Source organism: Entelurus aequoreus, linkage group LG21 (genome assembly GCF_033978785.1).
Source record: "Entelurus aequoreus isolate RoL-2023_Sb linkage group LG21, RoL_Eaeq_v1.1, whole genome shotgun sequence".
Lineage (NCBI taxonomy): Eukaryota > Metazoa > Chordata > Actinopteri > Syngnathiformes > Syngnathidae > Entelurus > Entelurus aequoreus.
This window is the reverse complement of record NC_084751.1, coordinates 39,732,561-39,750,455: the sequence shown is the minus strand read 5'-3', so window position 1 is coordinate 39,750,455 and position 17,895 is coordinate 39,732,561. Positions and strand designations below refer to the sequence as shown.

Genomic DNA, 17,895 nt, shown 5'->3' with positions numbered 1-17,895 from the left:
GAGCATTTCATGGAAGCTGCTTTTATACCCAATCATGGCACCCACCTGTTCCCAATTAGCTTGTTCACCTGTGGGATGTTCCAAATAAGTGTTTGATGAGCATTCCTCAAGTCTTTTTTGCCACTTGTGCCAGCTTTTTTGAAACATGTTGCAGGCATCAAATTTTAAATGAGCTAATATTTGCAAAAAATAACAAAGTTTACTAGTTTGAATGTTAAGTATCTTGTCTTTGCAGTCTATTCAATTGAATATAGGTTGAAAAGGATTTGCAAATCATTGTATTGTGTTTTTATTGACGATTTACACAACGTGCCAACTTCACTGGTTTTGGGTTTTGTACAACCTCCGTGGGAGGGATTCGGGTTGAGAACCCCAGGACCCTACATACAGCAAGTGTGTTGAAAGGATGTTCTGAGATGGGGACGTGGGACGTTCCGCCACCACACGTCGTACCACCGCACACCTCGGCCTGGCCAAAGGCTCTCCATTAATGCCTTCTCAAGCGAAGGCCTGGGAACCAGTACCGTAAAGTCTATAAAAGTCTGTTAAGCAAAATACACGAACTCAAAACCTAAAATACTTAAATAATTAATTGACTATAGGTCCAGTTCCGTATGGTTAGCAACGCCTGCTATAGATAGTCAAATTTGATCGTCCTTTCTGCGCTTTGCAAGAGCCGAAGCTGACCTTGGCAGGGCCGATCCAAAGACCTAACTTAACTATCCAATAGGGATGTAACAATAAACGATATTAATGATATCTGCAGTAAAATTCCCAACAGTTCGTATTATCGTTTTAAATTAAAATAATCACAAAACCGTGATTGATAACTGCACAATGCTGTCTGAGCAACTAAGCTATTCAATTGTGCACATGGAACCTACAAGCTGTGCTCTCTTAGAACAGAGTGAGCGTTCTATACTCGGAGGAATACGAGAAAGTGGTGTTTTCGCGGTGTGTTCAAGGACCGCTGAACAGAAATTGGATGCCCGCCAGAAAAAATAAATAATGATAAAATATTTTATTTGTTAGGTACTTTTCATTTTAACAAATCTTAAAGTGCTACAATACAAACCAATATTTAAAACAGTAAAAGCTTAGCCTTTAAAACAGTGTTTTTTTAAGACTAAAACACTATCAGTGAAGCAAACACAAAACATGCAAAATAGTGGGTTTTCTAACAGTGTGTCTATTTATTTTAGTTATTTAAAAATAATTTCAAAACATTTCTCTGAGTGCTTAAGTACTTTTTGAGCACATTCAACAATACTGCAATAATAATGATAACCGTTGGTCATGACAACCGTTATATGAAATGTTCATATTATTACATCCTTACTATCCAATCTCTAGCGCACAGGTGTCAAACTCAAGGCCCAGGTGCCAGATCTGGCCCCCCACATCATTTTATATGGCCCACGAAATGGTATCAATATGTTTTTAATAAAGAATATTTTCTTACAAAATATTTGTTCTTTTCATTTTGACATTTAAAAAATACATGAACTGCATTCTTATCTTTATATACATATATTTGAAAATGTAATATTATCCAATAATGCAACAAAATGTTAGCATAGTTTTTTAAAATTAAAATAAGTACTTGAATATCAGCTTCACTTGCTTGTGCACTGTAAAAATGATAATAAACTTTACGGTAAAATTATATTTTTTTTTTACAAAAAAAAAAACACATTTGGTACTGTTTGTGTTTACAATAATACACTAAAAAAAATCAACTATTCTAGATTTTACTGTAAAAAAAAAAGTGGTTCTGTTTTTCCATTGCATTTCCAGTTATATGCCGTGAAAAAAGACAGCAACTTTTATAATAACTGAGCGAGGTTTTTTTTTTTTTACACAATTTTTTAAATTTTTTTTAAGCAAATGTAAAAAAAGTGAATAATCAAATGCTTAGGCAATAATGCAATATCATGAGCCGACTACTTCTACATTTTTTAATCAAAAAGTCTGCAACTTTTATAACTGAGCGAGTTTTTTGTTTTTTTTTACACTATTTTTTTGTATTTTTTTAAGCAAATGTAAAAAAAGTGAATAATCAAATGCTTAGGCAATAATGCAATATCATGAGCCGAATCCTTCAAAAAAAAATTTATTATCATACATTCACAAGTGGCCCTTTAAGGGCAGACATAACTGCGATGTGTCCCTCAATGAAAACAAGCTTGACACTCTAGCGTGTTTATTTGTTTATCTGAATGTTAGCCTTTTTTTTTAAGTGTAAAAAGTTGCAAATGAGATCCCAATTACCTGTGCTCTTGCTAGCATACATGTACATACAAAACAATGTTTAGTCGACTAATCATTGACTATTGGAAAAATCTCAACAAATCCGATTAGACTATAAAGTTTATGAACATCCTTAGTCAGTTTTACACAGCTCTAGTAATACATGTGACATCTGTTTATTGTCTGTTGAATTTTTTTCTAACCAGAAAGTAACCTACAAGACCAGTCGGCCAGTGTTTGACCTCCGAACCATCGCAGAGGTGGAGGGAGCAGGAGTGAAAGCAGGAAAACATGCTGAGTGGAGAGAGCAGATCATCGTACCTCCTCTTCCTCAGTCAGCTCTCGCCGGCTGCAGCCTCATAGATATTGATTATTTCATTCGGGTACGGAATGGAGGTCGTAACATACAGTACATACTGACTGTTTTTATAACTGAGTGCGCCTTTGTGTAATTATACTGATTTACTGTTCAACAGGTGAGTGGAGTATTCCTGTCATTGTAACATATTTTTTCAATTTGTTTTGCTGCTGGGCAGTATATGGATGTAGCAGAGAAAGGTGGGGGGGGAATGCAATGACAGAAGGAGAAAACGGCATTCATAACAGCTACTAAATATGGTTCGAAAACTTAGGGAAAGTTTGGAACAAATACAACACAAAACCACATTAATACAGTACTTCTTCACACGTGTTTGGGGAAACTGGGTAGATGGTAAGAGAAAGTAAAGAAAAAAGCGATATTAAGGGACTTAGGTTGTGTGATATACACGATATACAATCCACCGTATTTTTCGGACAATAAGGAACACTTAAAATACTTTCATTTTCTCAAAACTCGACAGTGCGCCTTATAACCCGGTGGGCCTAAAGTACGAAATAATTTTGGTTGTGCTTTCCGACCTCGAAGCTATTTTATTTGGTACATGGTGAAATGATAAGTGTGACCAGTAGATGGCAGTCACACATAAGAGATACGTGTAGACTGCAATATGACTCAAATAAACAACACCAACATTTTATATGTTCCATTGAAAATATAGAAAATTACACACAGCACTCAAAAATCTATCAAAATGTTTTAGTATGACTTTGGTAAACTATGAAGCCGCACCGCTTGATGGATTGTACTGTGCTTCAACATACGAGTATTAATTATGGTGTGTGTGTATAAGGTAAGACATATTATCTGGTGTTTTGTTTCGCAATATTATGCAAAACAAACTTTTCTTACCTTCCGGTACCTGCTGATCTGTATTTGGGATCTGCATAAGTGCTGAAAATTTGTGCACGCCCGCCTTGTTTTGCAATATTATGCAAAAGCAACTTTACTTACCATCTGGTACCTGCTGATCTGTATTTGGGATCTGCATAAGTCCTGAAAATGTGTGCGCGTCCGCCTTTGTAGTCCGTGGTGACACCGTGGTCGATATGCTTCTTTTTCTCTATCTTCTTGTTATGGGACGTTCATCCTCTAATGTTGCCATTTGTAATATAAAGAAGTGTAAAGTTCTTACTTACCGTATTTTCCGCACCATAAGCCGCCCCGTGTTGTAAGCCGCACCTTCAATGAATGGCATATTTCAAAACTTTGTTTACCTATTAGCCGCACCTACGCTACGCTAAAGGGAATGTCAAAAAAACAGTCAGATAGGTCAGTCAAACTTTAATAATATATTACAAACCAGCGTTCTAACAACTCTGTTCACTCCCAAAATGTAATGTGCAAATGTGCAATCACAAAAATAGTAACACTCAAAATAGTGCAGAGCAATAGCAACATCAATAACTCAACGTTGCTCATACGTTAGTGTCACACAACACACAAAATAAACATTTAAAGCTCACTTTCTGAAGTTATTACTCATCCACAAATCCCTTGAATTATTCTTCTTCGGTGTGCTTCACTTGTTTTTGACACCATCTGTGATGTGGACGCGCATGCAGTCGTAGCTCAACAGGGACGGAGCTGCGTGAAAAAAGTCACCCGGTCTCTTCGCTCATCTTTTCTTCATCCATCCATCCCTTCGAGTTAGCTTTTATGATGACGCCGGCTGGAAAGTTCTCTTTTGGCAAGGTCTTCCTTTTGAATATCACCGTGGGTGGAAGTTTCTGGCCGTTAGCATGGCAAGCTAGAACCACGGTGAAGGACGACTTCTCATTCCCTGTGGTGCGAATATTCACCGTACGTGTTCCCGTTGTATCCACAGTGCGGTTCACATGAATATCAAAAGTCAGTGGAACCTTGTACGCATGTCTCTTGGTAGGAGCCATTTTGTGGTCTTTACAGAAACACACAAATTAAATGAAACGTAATATCCGCGCGCTTCTTCTTCTACGGGGGCGGGTGCTCACCTTGGCGGTTGCTTACAGTAGAAGAAGAAGCGCTTCCTCTTCTATGGGGGCGGTTGCTTACCGTAGAAGAAGAAGCGCTTCCTCTTCTACGGGGAAAAAATATGGCGGCTGTTTACCGTAGTTGCGAGACCTAAACTTTATGAAAATAAATATTAATATTAATCCATATATAAGGCGCACCGGGTTCTTAGCCGCACTGTCAGCTTTTGAGAAAAATTGTAGTTTTTAGGTGCGGCTTATGGTGCGGAAAATACGGTATATCTGTCAGTAAACTCGCCATGAAAGCGCTAAAACATACCGGTGTAGTGAGTTTACATTATTCACCCAAGGAACTTTAGTTATTAGAGAGTTCTGGTCAAACGGTTTTTCATGGGTTCAATGGTTGTATTATCATTCATACACAAAATGATAATATCGTTATATACATAATTATGGCAGGAGGCTGCACTATATATCATGAAGTAGATTTTAAGCCATGGGACAATGACATCAATAATTTCCTGCTAGTGCTAAATGTAATTCAGTAATACATCAGTTTTCTTTGCGTCGGAGTTGGTTTTTGACGTAAATTCCTTCTCCTGCTCAACAAGTCTTCAATTATGGGTAAAAGTGATGTTAAATGTTGTTTTATTAATTACTTTTTTTTTTTTTTTTTTGCAAGTAATGTTATAATTAATTTCTATAAAATGTGTTTCTTGTTAATTTTCTCGAGTGTATGGAATGAATAGATAGATTTGTTATTTCTTATGGGACGAATTGCTTCAGTTTTCGTACGATTCAGTTTTATTCGGTCCTTTTGGAAGGGATTACTCACAAAAACTGAGCTGCCGCTGTATTCCTGTTAGTGAGTAGTATGTGTGAAAGAAAAACCATATCATTGCTTGTCTTGCAGGTGTCCCTAAAATCCCCAGAAGCAGTCGTCACTCTGCCCATCTACATTGGGAACATTGCAGTGAACTTGTCTCCAGCCAGGACTGTGCCTTCCAGTCCAGGCCGCTGCACCGTGACGGCGAGACCCAACGCGGCGGGAGTGACACCCAGCGCCCCTCCGGCCGAGGACAATGAAGAGCCCTGTGCAGGTGGTGCGGCCAGCGAGGAGATCCCCACAAAGAGTCACTCTCAGCAGGATCCCTCTGGTCAGCCTGTATCCATGTCTCCTAGCGCTTTCAGCCATGCGCCTGGTGCAGCCTTGCCTCCTGGCCACAGGCAGCCGGGAGCTCCCTCTCCCTTGTTCTGTGTTTCTACTGGGGCCACCATTCCCTTTTTCACCGAAGGAAATCCCACACCTGTGCCCACTTCCTGTTCTCTCATCCTCCCACCGGAGTACAGCAGCTGTGACTACCCGCATGGTAGGCATACGGTGAACACAAAGATGCATGCTGAGAAATATGATAGAAGGGTAAAAAAAAATAGAGTACCATATTTTTCGGACTATAAGGCGCACTTAAAATCCTTTCATTTTCTCAAAACTTGACAGTGCGCCTTATAACCCGTCGCGCTTAATGTACGGAATCATTTTGGTTGTGCTTACCGACCTCATAGCTATTTTATTTGGTACCGTATTTTTCGGACTATAAGTCGCAGTTTTTTTCATAGTTTGGCCGGGGGTGCAACTTATACTCAGGAGCGACTTATGTGTGAAATTATTAACACATTACCGTAAAATATCAAATAATATTATTTAGCTCATTCACGTAAGAGACTAGACCAGGGGTCGGCAACCCGCGGCTCCGGAGCCGCATGCGGCTCCTTGACCACTCTGATGCGGCTCAGCTACATACATGCCGACGCCCCCGATTTTCCCAGGAGACTTATGGATCTCAGTGTCTCTCATAGATTACTCCCAGGGTAAAAATAATCCTATTTCCACTCTAATTACTAAATAAAGGACGTGCCCTAATTGCACTGCAGTAATTGTCCTCTATAGCATTTACAAACAGCGTGCCAGTCCAGCCACATGTTGTATGTTGTTATTACTTGCACACAAGGGAGACAGCAAAGCATACTTACTCATCAGCCACACAGCTTACACTGACGGTAGCCGTACCGTATCAAACAACTTTAACATTGTTACGTTACAAGTATGCGCCACACTGTGAACCCACACCAAAAAAGAATGAAAAACACATTTCTGGAGAACATCCCACTGTAACACAACATAAACACAACACAACCATTACCCAGAATCCATGCAGCCCTAACTCTTCCGGTCTACATTATACACCCCCGCTACCACAACCCCCCACACATCAACACCCCCCCCCCCCTCCCCGCCCCCCCCCTCTCCGTGCGTTGGTTGAGCGGAAGAGTTAGGGCTGCATGGGATTCTGGGTATTGGTACCGTCAGTGTAAGATGTGTGGCTGCTGACCTAGTACGCCTTGCTGTCACTTACGTGAGCAAACTGAAACTGCATTCTACATGTGGTCGAGCAGGTACACTTTTAGGGCAGACTGTAGAGGGCGCCAAATGTAGTGTCATCACGCTCTGATATTCGGGAGTCTCCCGGGAAAAATGAGAGGGTTGGCAAGTATGACACTGTCAAGCGCCAATTATTCAAAACTCGCGGGCTGCACTAACATCAAATTTCCACATGAAAGTGTGTGCCGGTGCGTGTGTCTGAGACCCCTGGTTAACATAGCACAAAGCATTTAAGCTCTGTATGCGGTGTTTTTCATTTTAAATTTAAATTTTTTTTTTCGTGGCTCCCATTACTTTCTTTAATTCGTGAAACTTGCCAAAATGGCTCTTTGAGTGGTAAAGGTTGCCGACCCCTGGACTAGACGTATAAGATTTCATGGGATTTAGCGATTAGGAGTGACAGATTGTTTGGTAAACGTATAGCATGTTCTATATGTTATAGTTATTTGAATGACTCTTACCATAATATGTTACGTTAACATACCAGGCACGTTCTCAGTTGGTTATTTATGCCTCATATAACATACACTTATTCAGCCTGTTGTTCACTATTCTTTATTTATTTTAAATTGCCTTTCAAATGTCTATTCTTGGTGTTGGGTTTTATCAAATAAATTTCCCCAAAAAATGTGACTTATACTCCAGTGCGACTTATATGTTTTTTCCCTTCTTTATTATGCATTTTCAGGCCGGTGCGACTTATACTCCGGAGCGACTTATACTCAGAAAAATACGGTACATGGTGAAATGATAAGTGTGACCAGTAAATGGCAGTTACACATAAGAGATACGTGTAGACTGCAATATGACTCATGTAAACAACACTAAGATTTTACATGTTCCATTGAAAATATAGAACATTACACACAGCACTCAAAAATCTTTCAAAATGTTTTAGTATGATTTTGGTAAGCTATGAAGCCGCACAGCTTGATGGATTGTACTGTGCTTCAACATAGGAGTATTATTATAGTGTTTGTATAAAGTAACACATATTGTCTGGCGGTTTTTTTCGCAATATTATGCAAAAGCAATTTTTCTTACCTTCTGGTACCTGCTGATCTGTATCTGGGATATGTATAAGTCCTGAAAATGTGCGCGCATCCGCCTTTGTAATGGGTACTGACACCGTAGTCGATAAGCTTCTTCTTTTTCTCTATCTTCTTGTTATGGGACATTGATCCTCCGCTGTTGCCATTTCTAATATAAAGTAGTGTAAAGTTCTTACTTACACTACCGTTCACAAGTTTGGGGTCACCCAAACAATTTTGTGGAATAGCCTTCATTTCTAAGAACAAGAATAGACTGTCGAGTTTCAAATGAAAGTTCTCTTTTTCTGGCCATTTTGAGCGTTTAATTGACCCCACAAATGTGATGCTCCAGAAACTCAATCTGCTCAAAGGAAGGTCAGTTTTGTAGCTTCTGTAACGAGCTAAACTGTTTTCAGATGTGTGAACATGATTGCACAAGGGTTTTCTAATCATCAATTAGCCTTCTGAGCCAATGAGCAAACACATTGTACCATTAGAACACTGGAGTGATAGTTGCTGGAAATGTGCCTCTATACACCTATGTAGATTTTGCACCAAAAACCAGACATTTGCAGCTAGAATAGTCATTTACCACATTAGCAATGTATAGAGTGTATTTCTTTAAAGTTAAGACTAGTTTAAAGTTATCTTCATTGAAAAGTACAGTGCTTTTCCTTCAAAAATAAGGACATTTCAATGTGACCCCAAACTTTTGAACGGTAGTGTATATCTGTCAGTAAACTCGCCATGAAAGCGTTAAACATACCGGTGTAGTGAGTTTACATTATTCACCCAAGGAACTTTAGTTATTAGAGAGTTCCGGTCGGACGGTTTTTCACGGTACACATTTCCGGCGTTGTTGTTGTGCTAGTGAGCCACGGATGAGGAGATGCTGCTCCGTTGTTGATTGAAGTAAAGTCTGAATGTCATTAAAACAGTTAGCTCCATCTTTTGACACTTCTTCCACTCCCGTCCTTGCACGCTACACCGCTACAACAAAGATGACGGAGAAAAGACGCTGTTGAAGGTGAGCCACGTAAATAAGACCGCCCACAAAACGGCGCATCCGGAAGCGACTGTCAGAAAGCGGCTTGAAGATGATCTGTAAAACATCATCTATGCAACATTTTGACCAAAGAACCACCATTTCATGTTATGTAGACCACAAGGAAGTGTTTTACATTTAGAAAAAAATCATATGATCCCTTTAATGCACCTTTTAATCCAGTGCGCCTTATGTATGAAAATGGACCTGACTAGACCCGCTCATCAGCAGTGCGCCTTATAATCCGGTGCGCCCTATGGTCCGGAAAATACGGTAGTATGTCAATTTATGACGGAGCTCTTAACTCAAAACACTTGTATCTCAAATCAACATTTCCCTTTGAAATGCATTGAAATCTATTTATTTGGTGCTTGGCCTCCCTAAACAGCACAACTTTAATTTAGAAAACAATACAGAAGAAGGTGCTACTAGAAACTACAGTAGTTTTGTGAAATTATGTACAAAACCCAAAACCAGTGAGGTTGGCACGTTGTGTAAATGGTAAATAAAAACAAAATACAATGATTTGTAAATCCTTTTCAACCTATATTCAATTGAATAGACTGCAAAGACAAGATACTTGACGTTCGAACTGGAAAACTTTATTTTTTTGCAAACATTAGCTCATTTGGAATTTGATGCCTGCAAAAAAGACTGAGAAAGTTGAGGAATGCTCCCACAGGTGAACAGGCTAGTTGGGAACAGGTGGGTGCCATGATTGGGTATAAAAGCAGCTTCCATAAAATGCTCAGTCATTCACAAATAAGGATGGGGTGAGTGTCATCGCTTTGTGAACAAATGCATGAGCAAATTGTCCAACAGTTGAAGAACAACATTTCTCAACCAGCTATTATTGCAAGGAACTTAGGGATTTCACCATCTACGGTCCGTAATATCATCGAAAGGTTCAGAGAATCTGGAAGAATCACTGCACGTAAGCAGCAAGGCTGAAAACCAACTTTGAATGCCCGTGAACTTCAATCCCTCAGGCGTTACTGCATCAAAAACAAACATCAGTTTGTAAAGGATATCACCACATGGGCTCAGGAAGAATTCAGAAAACCACTGTCAGTAACTACAGTTTGTCGCTACATCTGTAAGTGCAAGTTAAAACTCTACTATGCAAAGAGAAAGCCATTTATCAACAACACCCAGAAACGCCAAAGCACACAACGTGCCGACTTCACTGGTTTTGGGTTTTGTAATAATAATGTATAGCATTTAACCTGGAGAGTGGTCTTTATGATATCTCCTTTCAGCTGCTTCTCCATCTAACACTCCATCAGCAGCGTTTCCCTATTTTCATGGATAAATGTCCGCAGTTTACATTACATTTTAACTTCCGTGGCTAGCATTAGATTAATTCTGCATTATAGCAGTGATATGCTCAAATTACCTTCGTCATGTTTTTGACAATATCATCCTTTAATTCAATGAATATCATCCGCTTCTTCTTCTCAGCACTGTCCTTCACACTCACTTTTTGTCATTCCCATGGTTGGAAAACAAAGTTATGTCGATTGCTGGCTGGATGTCATTAGCTATGCCATCTAATAGTGGGGATGCTAGTAGCTCAAATCTTTGCTTACAACTCAAACCAATCAGCCGAGGGACAACTCTTACCTCAAAACACTTGACTCCGGACAGGCTAACCTCCTCCAACCTTCGAGGACAAAGCTACAAACAATGGGAGACCGGGCTTTCTGCTCCGCCGCTCCCAGTCTGTGGAACGCTCTCCCTGACCACCTGATGGCACCACAGACTGTGGATGTTTTTAAAAAAGGCTTAAAAACACTTTTTTTTAGGTATACTGTATGCATACTAGTTCTAGCTATTTGGCTCTTCTAGTTTTTGTTTTTATTTATTTTTTATTTTTAATACACTGTAGCACTTTAAGGTTGTTTACTCAATGTAAAGTGCTTTTTGAAAATAAAATCTATTATTATTATTGAGTTAAAGTACCGCTGTTGGTTGGTTAGCCCAACACTTAATGTGTCACATAGTTAACAAGTACCTTAGGATAATTAATTTCTCTCAATTTCTCTACAATGTACATGTCAATGTACACATGAACATTGAGCCAACACGCTGTTATGTAACTGAATTTGAAGGATTAATAACATATAACATGAATAAATATATTCATGATAGCATTTACGAGAGCTGGCGATTAAAGCACTAGTTGTCAGCTAGCGATTAGCACGACAGTTTTCAGCAGCTAGCGATTGCCGATCTAGTTGCCGGCTAACGATTAGCAGTCTAGTTGCCAGCCAGCAGTTAGTGCTCTCATTGCCAGCTAGCGATGATCATTATAGTTGCCAACTAACAACGCTGTAGTTATCAGCGATTGGCGCTCTAGTTTCCAGCTAGCGATTAGCATGCTAGTTGAAAGCTAACATTTAGCAGTCTATTTGCCAGCTAGCGATTAACATGCAAGTTGCTGCCTATTGATTTGCACACTAGTTGCCACCTATTAGCTGGGACGATTAGAGCACTAATTGCCGGCTAGCTATTAGCGGCACAATACTGGTATCTGAATTCGTTAGTGTTGCACAATAAGAAAGTATCTTTAAAACCAGTTTATTGTAAAGTACAATCATAATTTCATTTAAGATATATAAATAGGGGCCCCCACTCCATCTCTCCCATCTGTTTGGGGGTCCTTGGCCTGGAAAACTTTGAAGACCATGGGTTAGATGTATCTAAATTATATACAAATACAGATACAACTACAATTGTATTCCTTTTCTGATGTTGCATTATCTATATTCCTGTTTCTTTTTGTTGCAGAGCCTCCACCCACTTATGAAGAAAGCTGCAGCAGCACCAACTTCAGTTTCAACAGTGGACAATAAATGAAGAAACAGTGCTCACCTCTGGACAAAACATGGACATCTTATGGCTGAAAGAAGCAGTGACTCCAATTCCAACCCCAAAAGGGATCATGTCTTATGGTGAATATATCCTCTAATCAGGTGGCGATGGACTGAGCAGCTTGACATCACCACACAGATTTCATCCCATTGGACTTTTCTTACATCAAGGGAGAATACTTGATTTTTGCACGTTAGCCAAACAGCAGGTGAGAATAAAGTGGACAGACGCCACCTGGGGACAGTCTTAAGGACTCGCAACGGAATAACAAAGGACGATGTTATTGCAGTATTCCGTCTGCTTGAAAAAGGAGGCAACATAACCCCTGAAGGTTCTTGAGTTCTATTAGAGCAGCAAAGAAGCAGGGGAACAAAGGGAAAAAAAGGCACAAAAAAAAAGAGTCCCACAAGTCCCGGGAAGAGTCAAAATTAGAAAAATGGGGAAGGCCTAAAACAGGCCAAAAGGTCAACATTCCCGCCCAAGCCTAAAACAGGAAAACATGTGGAAAACAATGGAAAATGGTCAAAATTACCTCCTTTCCACAAGTCCCGGGGAGAGCCAAAATGTGAAAAAGGCCAAAAATCCCCTCCAGGATGACTCACAGGTGACCCGGGAAGAAAAAGGAAAAAACAGACCAAAATGTGAAAAAATGGTCAAAATTCCCTCCCCGGGAGTGAGATCCACAAGTCCTGGGGGGAGCCTAAATGTGAAAAATGTCAAAATCCCCCCCAGGATGACTCACAGGTGACCCGGGAAGAAAAAGGCAAAGACAGGCCAAAATGTGGAAAAATGCAAAAATGGTCAGAATTCCCTCCCTGGGAGTGAATTCCACAAGTCCTGGGGTGAGCTAAAATGTGAATAATTTCAAAAAATACCCACCATGACGACTCACAGGTGACCCGGGAAGAAAAATTAAAAAACAGACCAAAATGTGGGAAAATTGGCAAAATGGTCAAAATTCCCTCCCCGGGAGTGAGTTGCACAAATCCTGGGGAGAGCCAAAATGTGAAAAAGGCCAAAAATCCCCCCAGGATGACACACAGGTGTAACCGGGAAGAAAAAGGCAAAAACAGGCCAAAATGTGGAAAAAAGCCAAAAATGGTCAAAATTTCCTCCCGGGGAGTGACAAAATGTGAAAAAGGCCAAAATTCCTCCCCAGTATGACTCACAGGTGACCCGGGAAGAAAAAGAAAAAAACAGACCAAAATGTGGAAAAATGGTCAAAATGGTCAAAATTACCTCCCCGGGAGTGAGTTGCACAAGTCCTGGGGAGAGCCAAAATGTGAAAAAGGCCAAAAATCCCCCCCCAGGATGACTCACAGGGGACCCGGGAAGAAAAAGGCAAAAACAGGCCAAAATGTAGAAAAATGCCAAAAATGGTCAAAATTCCCTCCCGGGGAGTGAGTTCCACAAGTCCTGGGGTGAGCTAAAATGTGAAAACTGTCCAAAAAAATACCCACCAGGACGACTCACAGGCGACTCGGGAAGTAAAAGGCCAAAATGTGAAAAAAATGCCGAAAATTGTTCAAATTCCCTCCCGAGGAGTGAGTTTCACAAGTCCCGGGAAGAGCAAAAATGTGAAAAAGATCAAAATCCCCCCCCCCCAGGATGACTCACAGGTGACCCGGAAGAAAAAGGCAAAAACAGGCCAAAATGTGGAAAAATTGTCAAAATTCCCTCCCGGTAGTGAGTTCCACAAGGCCCAGGGAAGAGCCAAAATTAGAAAAATGTCAAAAATCCCCCCCGGATGACTCACAGGGGAGCCGGGAAGAAAAAGGCAAAGTTAGCCTTTTTGGAAGCTGGAGACCCGCCCTCATGACAGGTGGTTGAGACACTAAAGAAGCCCCAAGGTGGAAAGACCAGGTGTTTATCTAATTGCCAGAATCACAGAAGGTGTCAAATGTTTTCAACATTTTTGAGTGTGAGAGCGCAGAGGATGATTCAGTTAAGTGTCTCTCGTGGAGTCTCTCCACACATCCTAAATCTAACTTGGTCATCTGGTGATCGTCACGGAGGTAATTAGCTTCCTGTGGCCGGACTTATTAGCCTTAAATACGAGGTGAGGGGTGTTGGGATATTTTAATTGAGTGCAATTTTACTTTTTTAGCAATGCCATTTTTACATTTTTCTTGTCAGACTGTATTTATTACATCGTCTAACTTGTGTTTCATTTAATACTCCCAAAAAGTTAGGGATACTTGGGTGAAATTTCAGGATGAACCTAAAAACAAGCACGATAACATTTTCAGGTGAACTTATTTCACCTTCTCTAAACATGTCTAAAATTTGATTCTTTAATAAATGACCTGCTTCATCATATTGCTCACATAAACTCACTACACGGTATGTTTTAGCGCTTTCATGGCGAGTTTACTGACAGATATAAGTAAGAACTTTACACTACTTTATATTAGAAATGGCAACAGCGGAGGATGAATGTCACATAACAAGAAGATAGAGAAAAAGAAGAAGCTTATCGACTTTGGAGTCGGCACGGACTACAAAGGCGGATTCGCGCAAATTTTCAGGACTTATGCAGATCCCAAATACACATCAGCAAGATACCAGAAGGTAAGAAAAGTTGCTTTTGAATAATATTGCGAAACAAAACTGCAAATAATATGTCTTACCTTATACACACACCATAATAATACTCGTATGTTGAAGCACAGTACAATCCATCAAGCGGTGCGGCTTCATGGCTTACCAAAGTCGTACTAAAACATTTTGATAGGATTTGTGTGTAATTTTCTATATTTTCAATGGAACATATAAAATGTTGGTGTCGTTTACTTGAGTCATATTGCAGTCTACACGTATCTCTTATGTGTGACTGCCATCTGCTGGTCACACTTATCATTTCACCATGTACCAAATAAAATAGCTTCGAGGTCGGTAAGCGCAACCAAAATGATTCCGTACATTAGGCGCACCGGGTTATAAGGCGCACTGTCGAGTTTTGAGGAAATGAAAGGATTTTGAGTGCGCCTTATAGTCCGAAAAATACGGTAATGTATTTTTGCCCAAAACAGTTTAATCCAAAGTCCTGTCAGTGTATTTTCAAGTAATATTTGCCAAAGAGCACAACAGTCGGAGTCTCCTCATTTGACCTAATCACTGACAAAATAGCGTGTACAGTCAAAATAAAGTGTGTCATTAATCTTATTGTGATTAATCACATTAGTAACTTGCTATTTTTGACAGTTCTATAGTGAAAATGTTTGGTTTTTTTTTTGCCGTTTGGCTCCACCATTGAGAACCGAATGTTTTGCAAAATGTTATAGTTTGCTGAGGGGAGGTGACGGCAACAGACACCAGGGGATAGTATAGCTCTAAGTATTTATTATATATAGTCACTATATATAATAAACAAACAATAATAATTATACTAAGGAAATGGAGCGTGACAAAATCCAAGAGTGTGTATGCTGTGTGTAGATTAGCTGTTGAGTGTTACCGTAATGTTGAACAAGAGCGAAGGAACACGGAAGTCCGTGGGGTAGGCAGATGATCCAGGGCGAGCGAGAGGTGTCGAGAGAAACGTGTCCGAGCGGGAGGTCGAGAATCCAAAAGGGCAGTCCGGGAGGCAAGGGGAACAACAGGAGAACACGGGAAGCGAAAGGTACAGGAAGAACTATATTCCGGCCGGCATGGCAGGTTGTGCGGGTTTATGAAGGCAGCTCGTTCATCCAGGCAGGTGCGCTGATTGCAGATCTCCTGCAGCCGTGCGGAAGTGCGCCAGCAGCCCGTGGGTGCTCTCACTAGAGCGCGCAGATGGATTGAGCGGCGGTGGCAGGAGTCTGAGCCGTAACACAAAAACCACTAAAACATTGATCAGTTCAAGTCAGTGATTCACAAAATGCAGTTATACGCGGGCTCCATTTAGTGGTACCCCCAAAAAAATCACCTAATTAAATATTCAAACACAGTGTTACTGTTCAAATTGTGTGTAATGTTGCAGAGGTCAAATATATTCAGTTCACTTGTTAAAACCGCTACCTTGTTTTTAATTACTATTTAGGCCTACAACGCTACAGTATTTTAATGTTGGTCATTATGGTGGTACTTGGAGAGCCAAGTGTTGAGAAGCTCTGCCTACACTGCAAAAAGTCAGTGTTCAAAAACAAGAAGAAAAAAATACAAAAATTAGGGGTATTTTATTTGAACCGAGCAAAATTATCTGCCAATAGAACAAGAAAATTTGGCTTGTCAAGACTTTCCAAAACAAGTAAAATTAGCTAACCTCAATAATAATAATAATAGATTTTTATTTGTAAAAAAGCACTTTATATTGAGTAAACATTCTCAAAGTGCTACAGTGTATTTAAAAAAATACAAATAAAAAAATAATAATAATAAAAATAAAAACTAGAACATCCAAATAGCTATAACTAGTATGCATACAACTAAAAAAAGGCCTTTTTTTAAAAGCATCCACAGTCTGTGGCGCCCTCAGGTGGTCAGGGAGAGCGTTCCACAGACAATGAACTCAAAAATACCTTAAAATAAGTATATTCTCACTAATAACAACTGTAATATTATATAAGTACGTATTTTCTATTGTTTCATTGAAAATAAAACAGCAAAGTCCATTTGGCTGTCATCTGTTTTAATATGAGACACAACTGTGTCAAAGTCTTGATTTTTTTTTTCCATGCTTGAAATAAGAAATGATTACTTTAAAAAGTAGTTTTATACTTGTGAGTGTTGATGACACAGCTTTGCAACAGTTGATATTCTAGTTTCAAGCATGTTTTACTCAATATAGGTCATACAATCTCAGCAACAAGCTGTAATATCTTACTGAGATCATTTAGGACCAAAACACTTAAAACAAGTAAAACACTCTAACATCAAATCTGCTTAGTGAGAAGAATGATCTTATCAGACAGAAAATAAGCAGAGATCACCCTTTGAGATATTTCATCTTACTTAGATGTCCGTTTTTGCAGTGTAGTCTCATCCTGAAATCTCACCTGAAAGATGAATATCCCTCACTTGTTTTGAGTAGTAATGTTATTTTGGGAAAGTCAACCCCTGCTGATCTGAATGTATCTTTTTACGACTTGTTTCCTCCATTTTTTGTGCAATCTAGTCCAGTTAGTGTGTTTATGTACGCATTCACACACAATCTTAACACGGTTTTGTGACTCCAGGTGGTAAAGTTCCTACGCTTATTTCTGAAACGAGGACCTTTTACCACAAAAAGGGAAATCCTACACTGGTTGGACATTATGGTGAAGACATGCCTGACACTCGTCTTGGTCCACATCACCCACTGTGGAAGCAACAGTGATGGAGGTCAGACTATATAAACTGTTCAAGTGCACTTATAACCAGTACAAATGCACCTTTACAGTAAAAAAAACACTGGATTCTCATTGGAGTTGCTGTAGAAAATGTTCATTTGTATGTTTTGCATTGCCTTTCTTTACCAAAGGGTACACTAGCTTTATGATTACTTTTATAAATATGTATGCTCCCTCACAAATCAATGTCTAGTTCTGTTGTTTTATACTACTACTGTAGCACCTTATGTAATATGTGTTCAGTATGCAAGTTGTACTGCACTGTAGAACAATAAAGTCATAGGACATGGCAGTAATCAATCATCGTAAATACTTCATTTCTAATCTGTTGCATTGTGACGTTTTGTGTCTGATTTGCCACAAACTTTAATGAGAAAAATCGAATTTCATAAAAAGGTCATTGTGTGGTTGAGGTCTGCGTGGTTTCAAAATTCCGGCCCATTGACACAATTAGCTTTTTTTAGTGTGTGTTTGGCACACTCACTAGCTGTATCGACACTGCATGGATACTGTGGTGGTGTTTTATAATAAAAAATTTAAAAAGTCACGAAATTTCACCTGCAAATTTAAATTATAATTGGCAAATATACCATGAATATGTTTTGCTTCATTGAA

General features: G+C 39.6%; 1 protein-coding gene across 2 annotated transcripts in view; it reads left to right on the top strand.

The window, feature by feature from the left end:
- The window catches only part of arrdc1b (arrestin domain containing 1b), a 66,088-nt gene extending 53,805 nt beyond the window's left edge, over positions 1-12,283 (top strand). Inside the window, exons 6-8 of one of the 2 annotated variants that reach the window (XM_062031672.1) lie at positions 2,457-2,633; positions 5,495-5,951; positions 11,888-12,283. In XM_062031672.1, coding sequence (XP_061887656.1) covers positions 2,457-2,633; positions 5,495-5,951; positions 11,888-11,952 — 699 coding nt within the window. In that variant the 3' untranslated portion in view covers positions 11,953-12,283. The remainder of the gene's footprint in view (positions 1-2,456; positions 2,634-5,494; positions 5,952-11,887) is intronic. The other variant, XM_062031673.1, reaches the window with a different exon arrangement.
- The last annotated feature ends 5,612 nt before the right edge of the window (positions 12,284-17,895 follow it).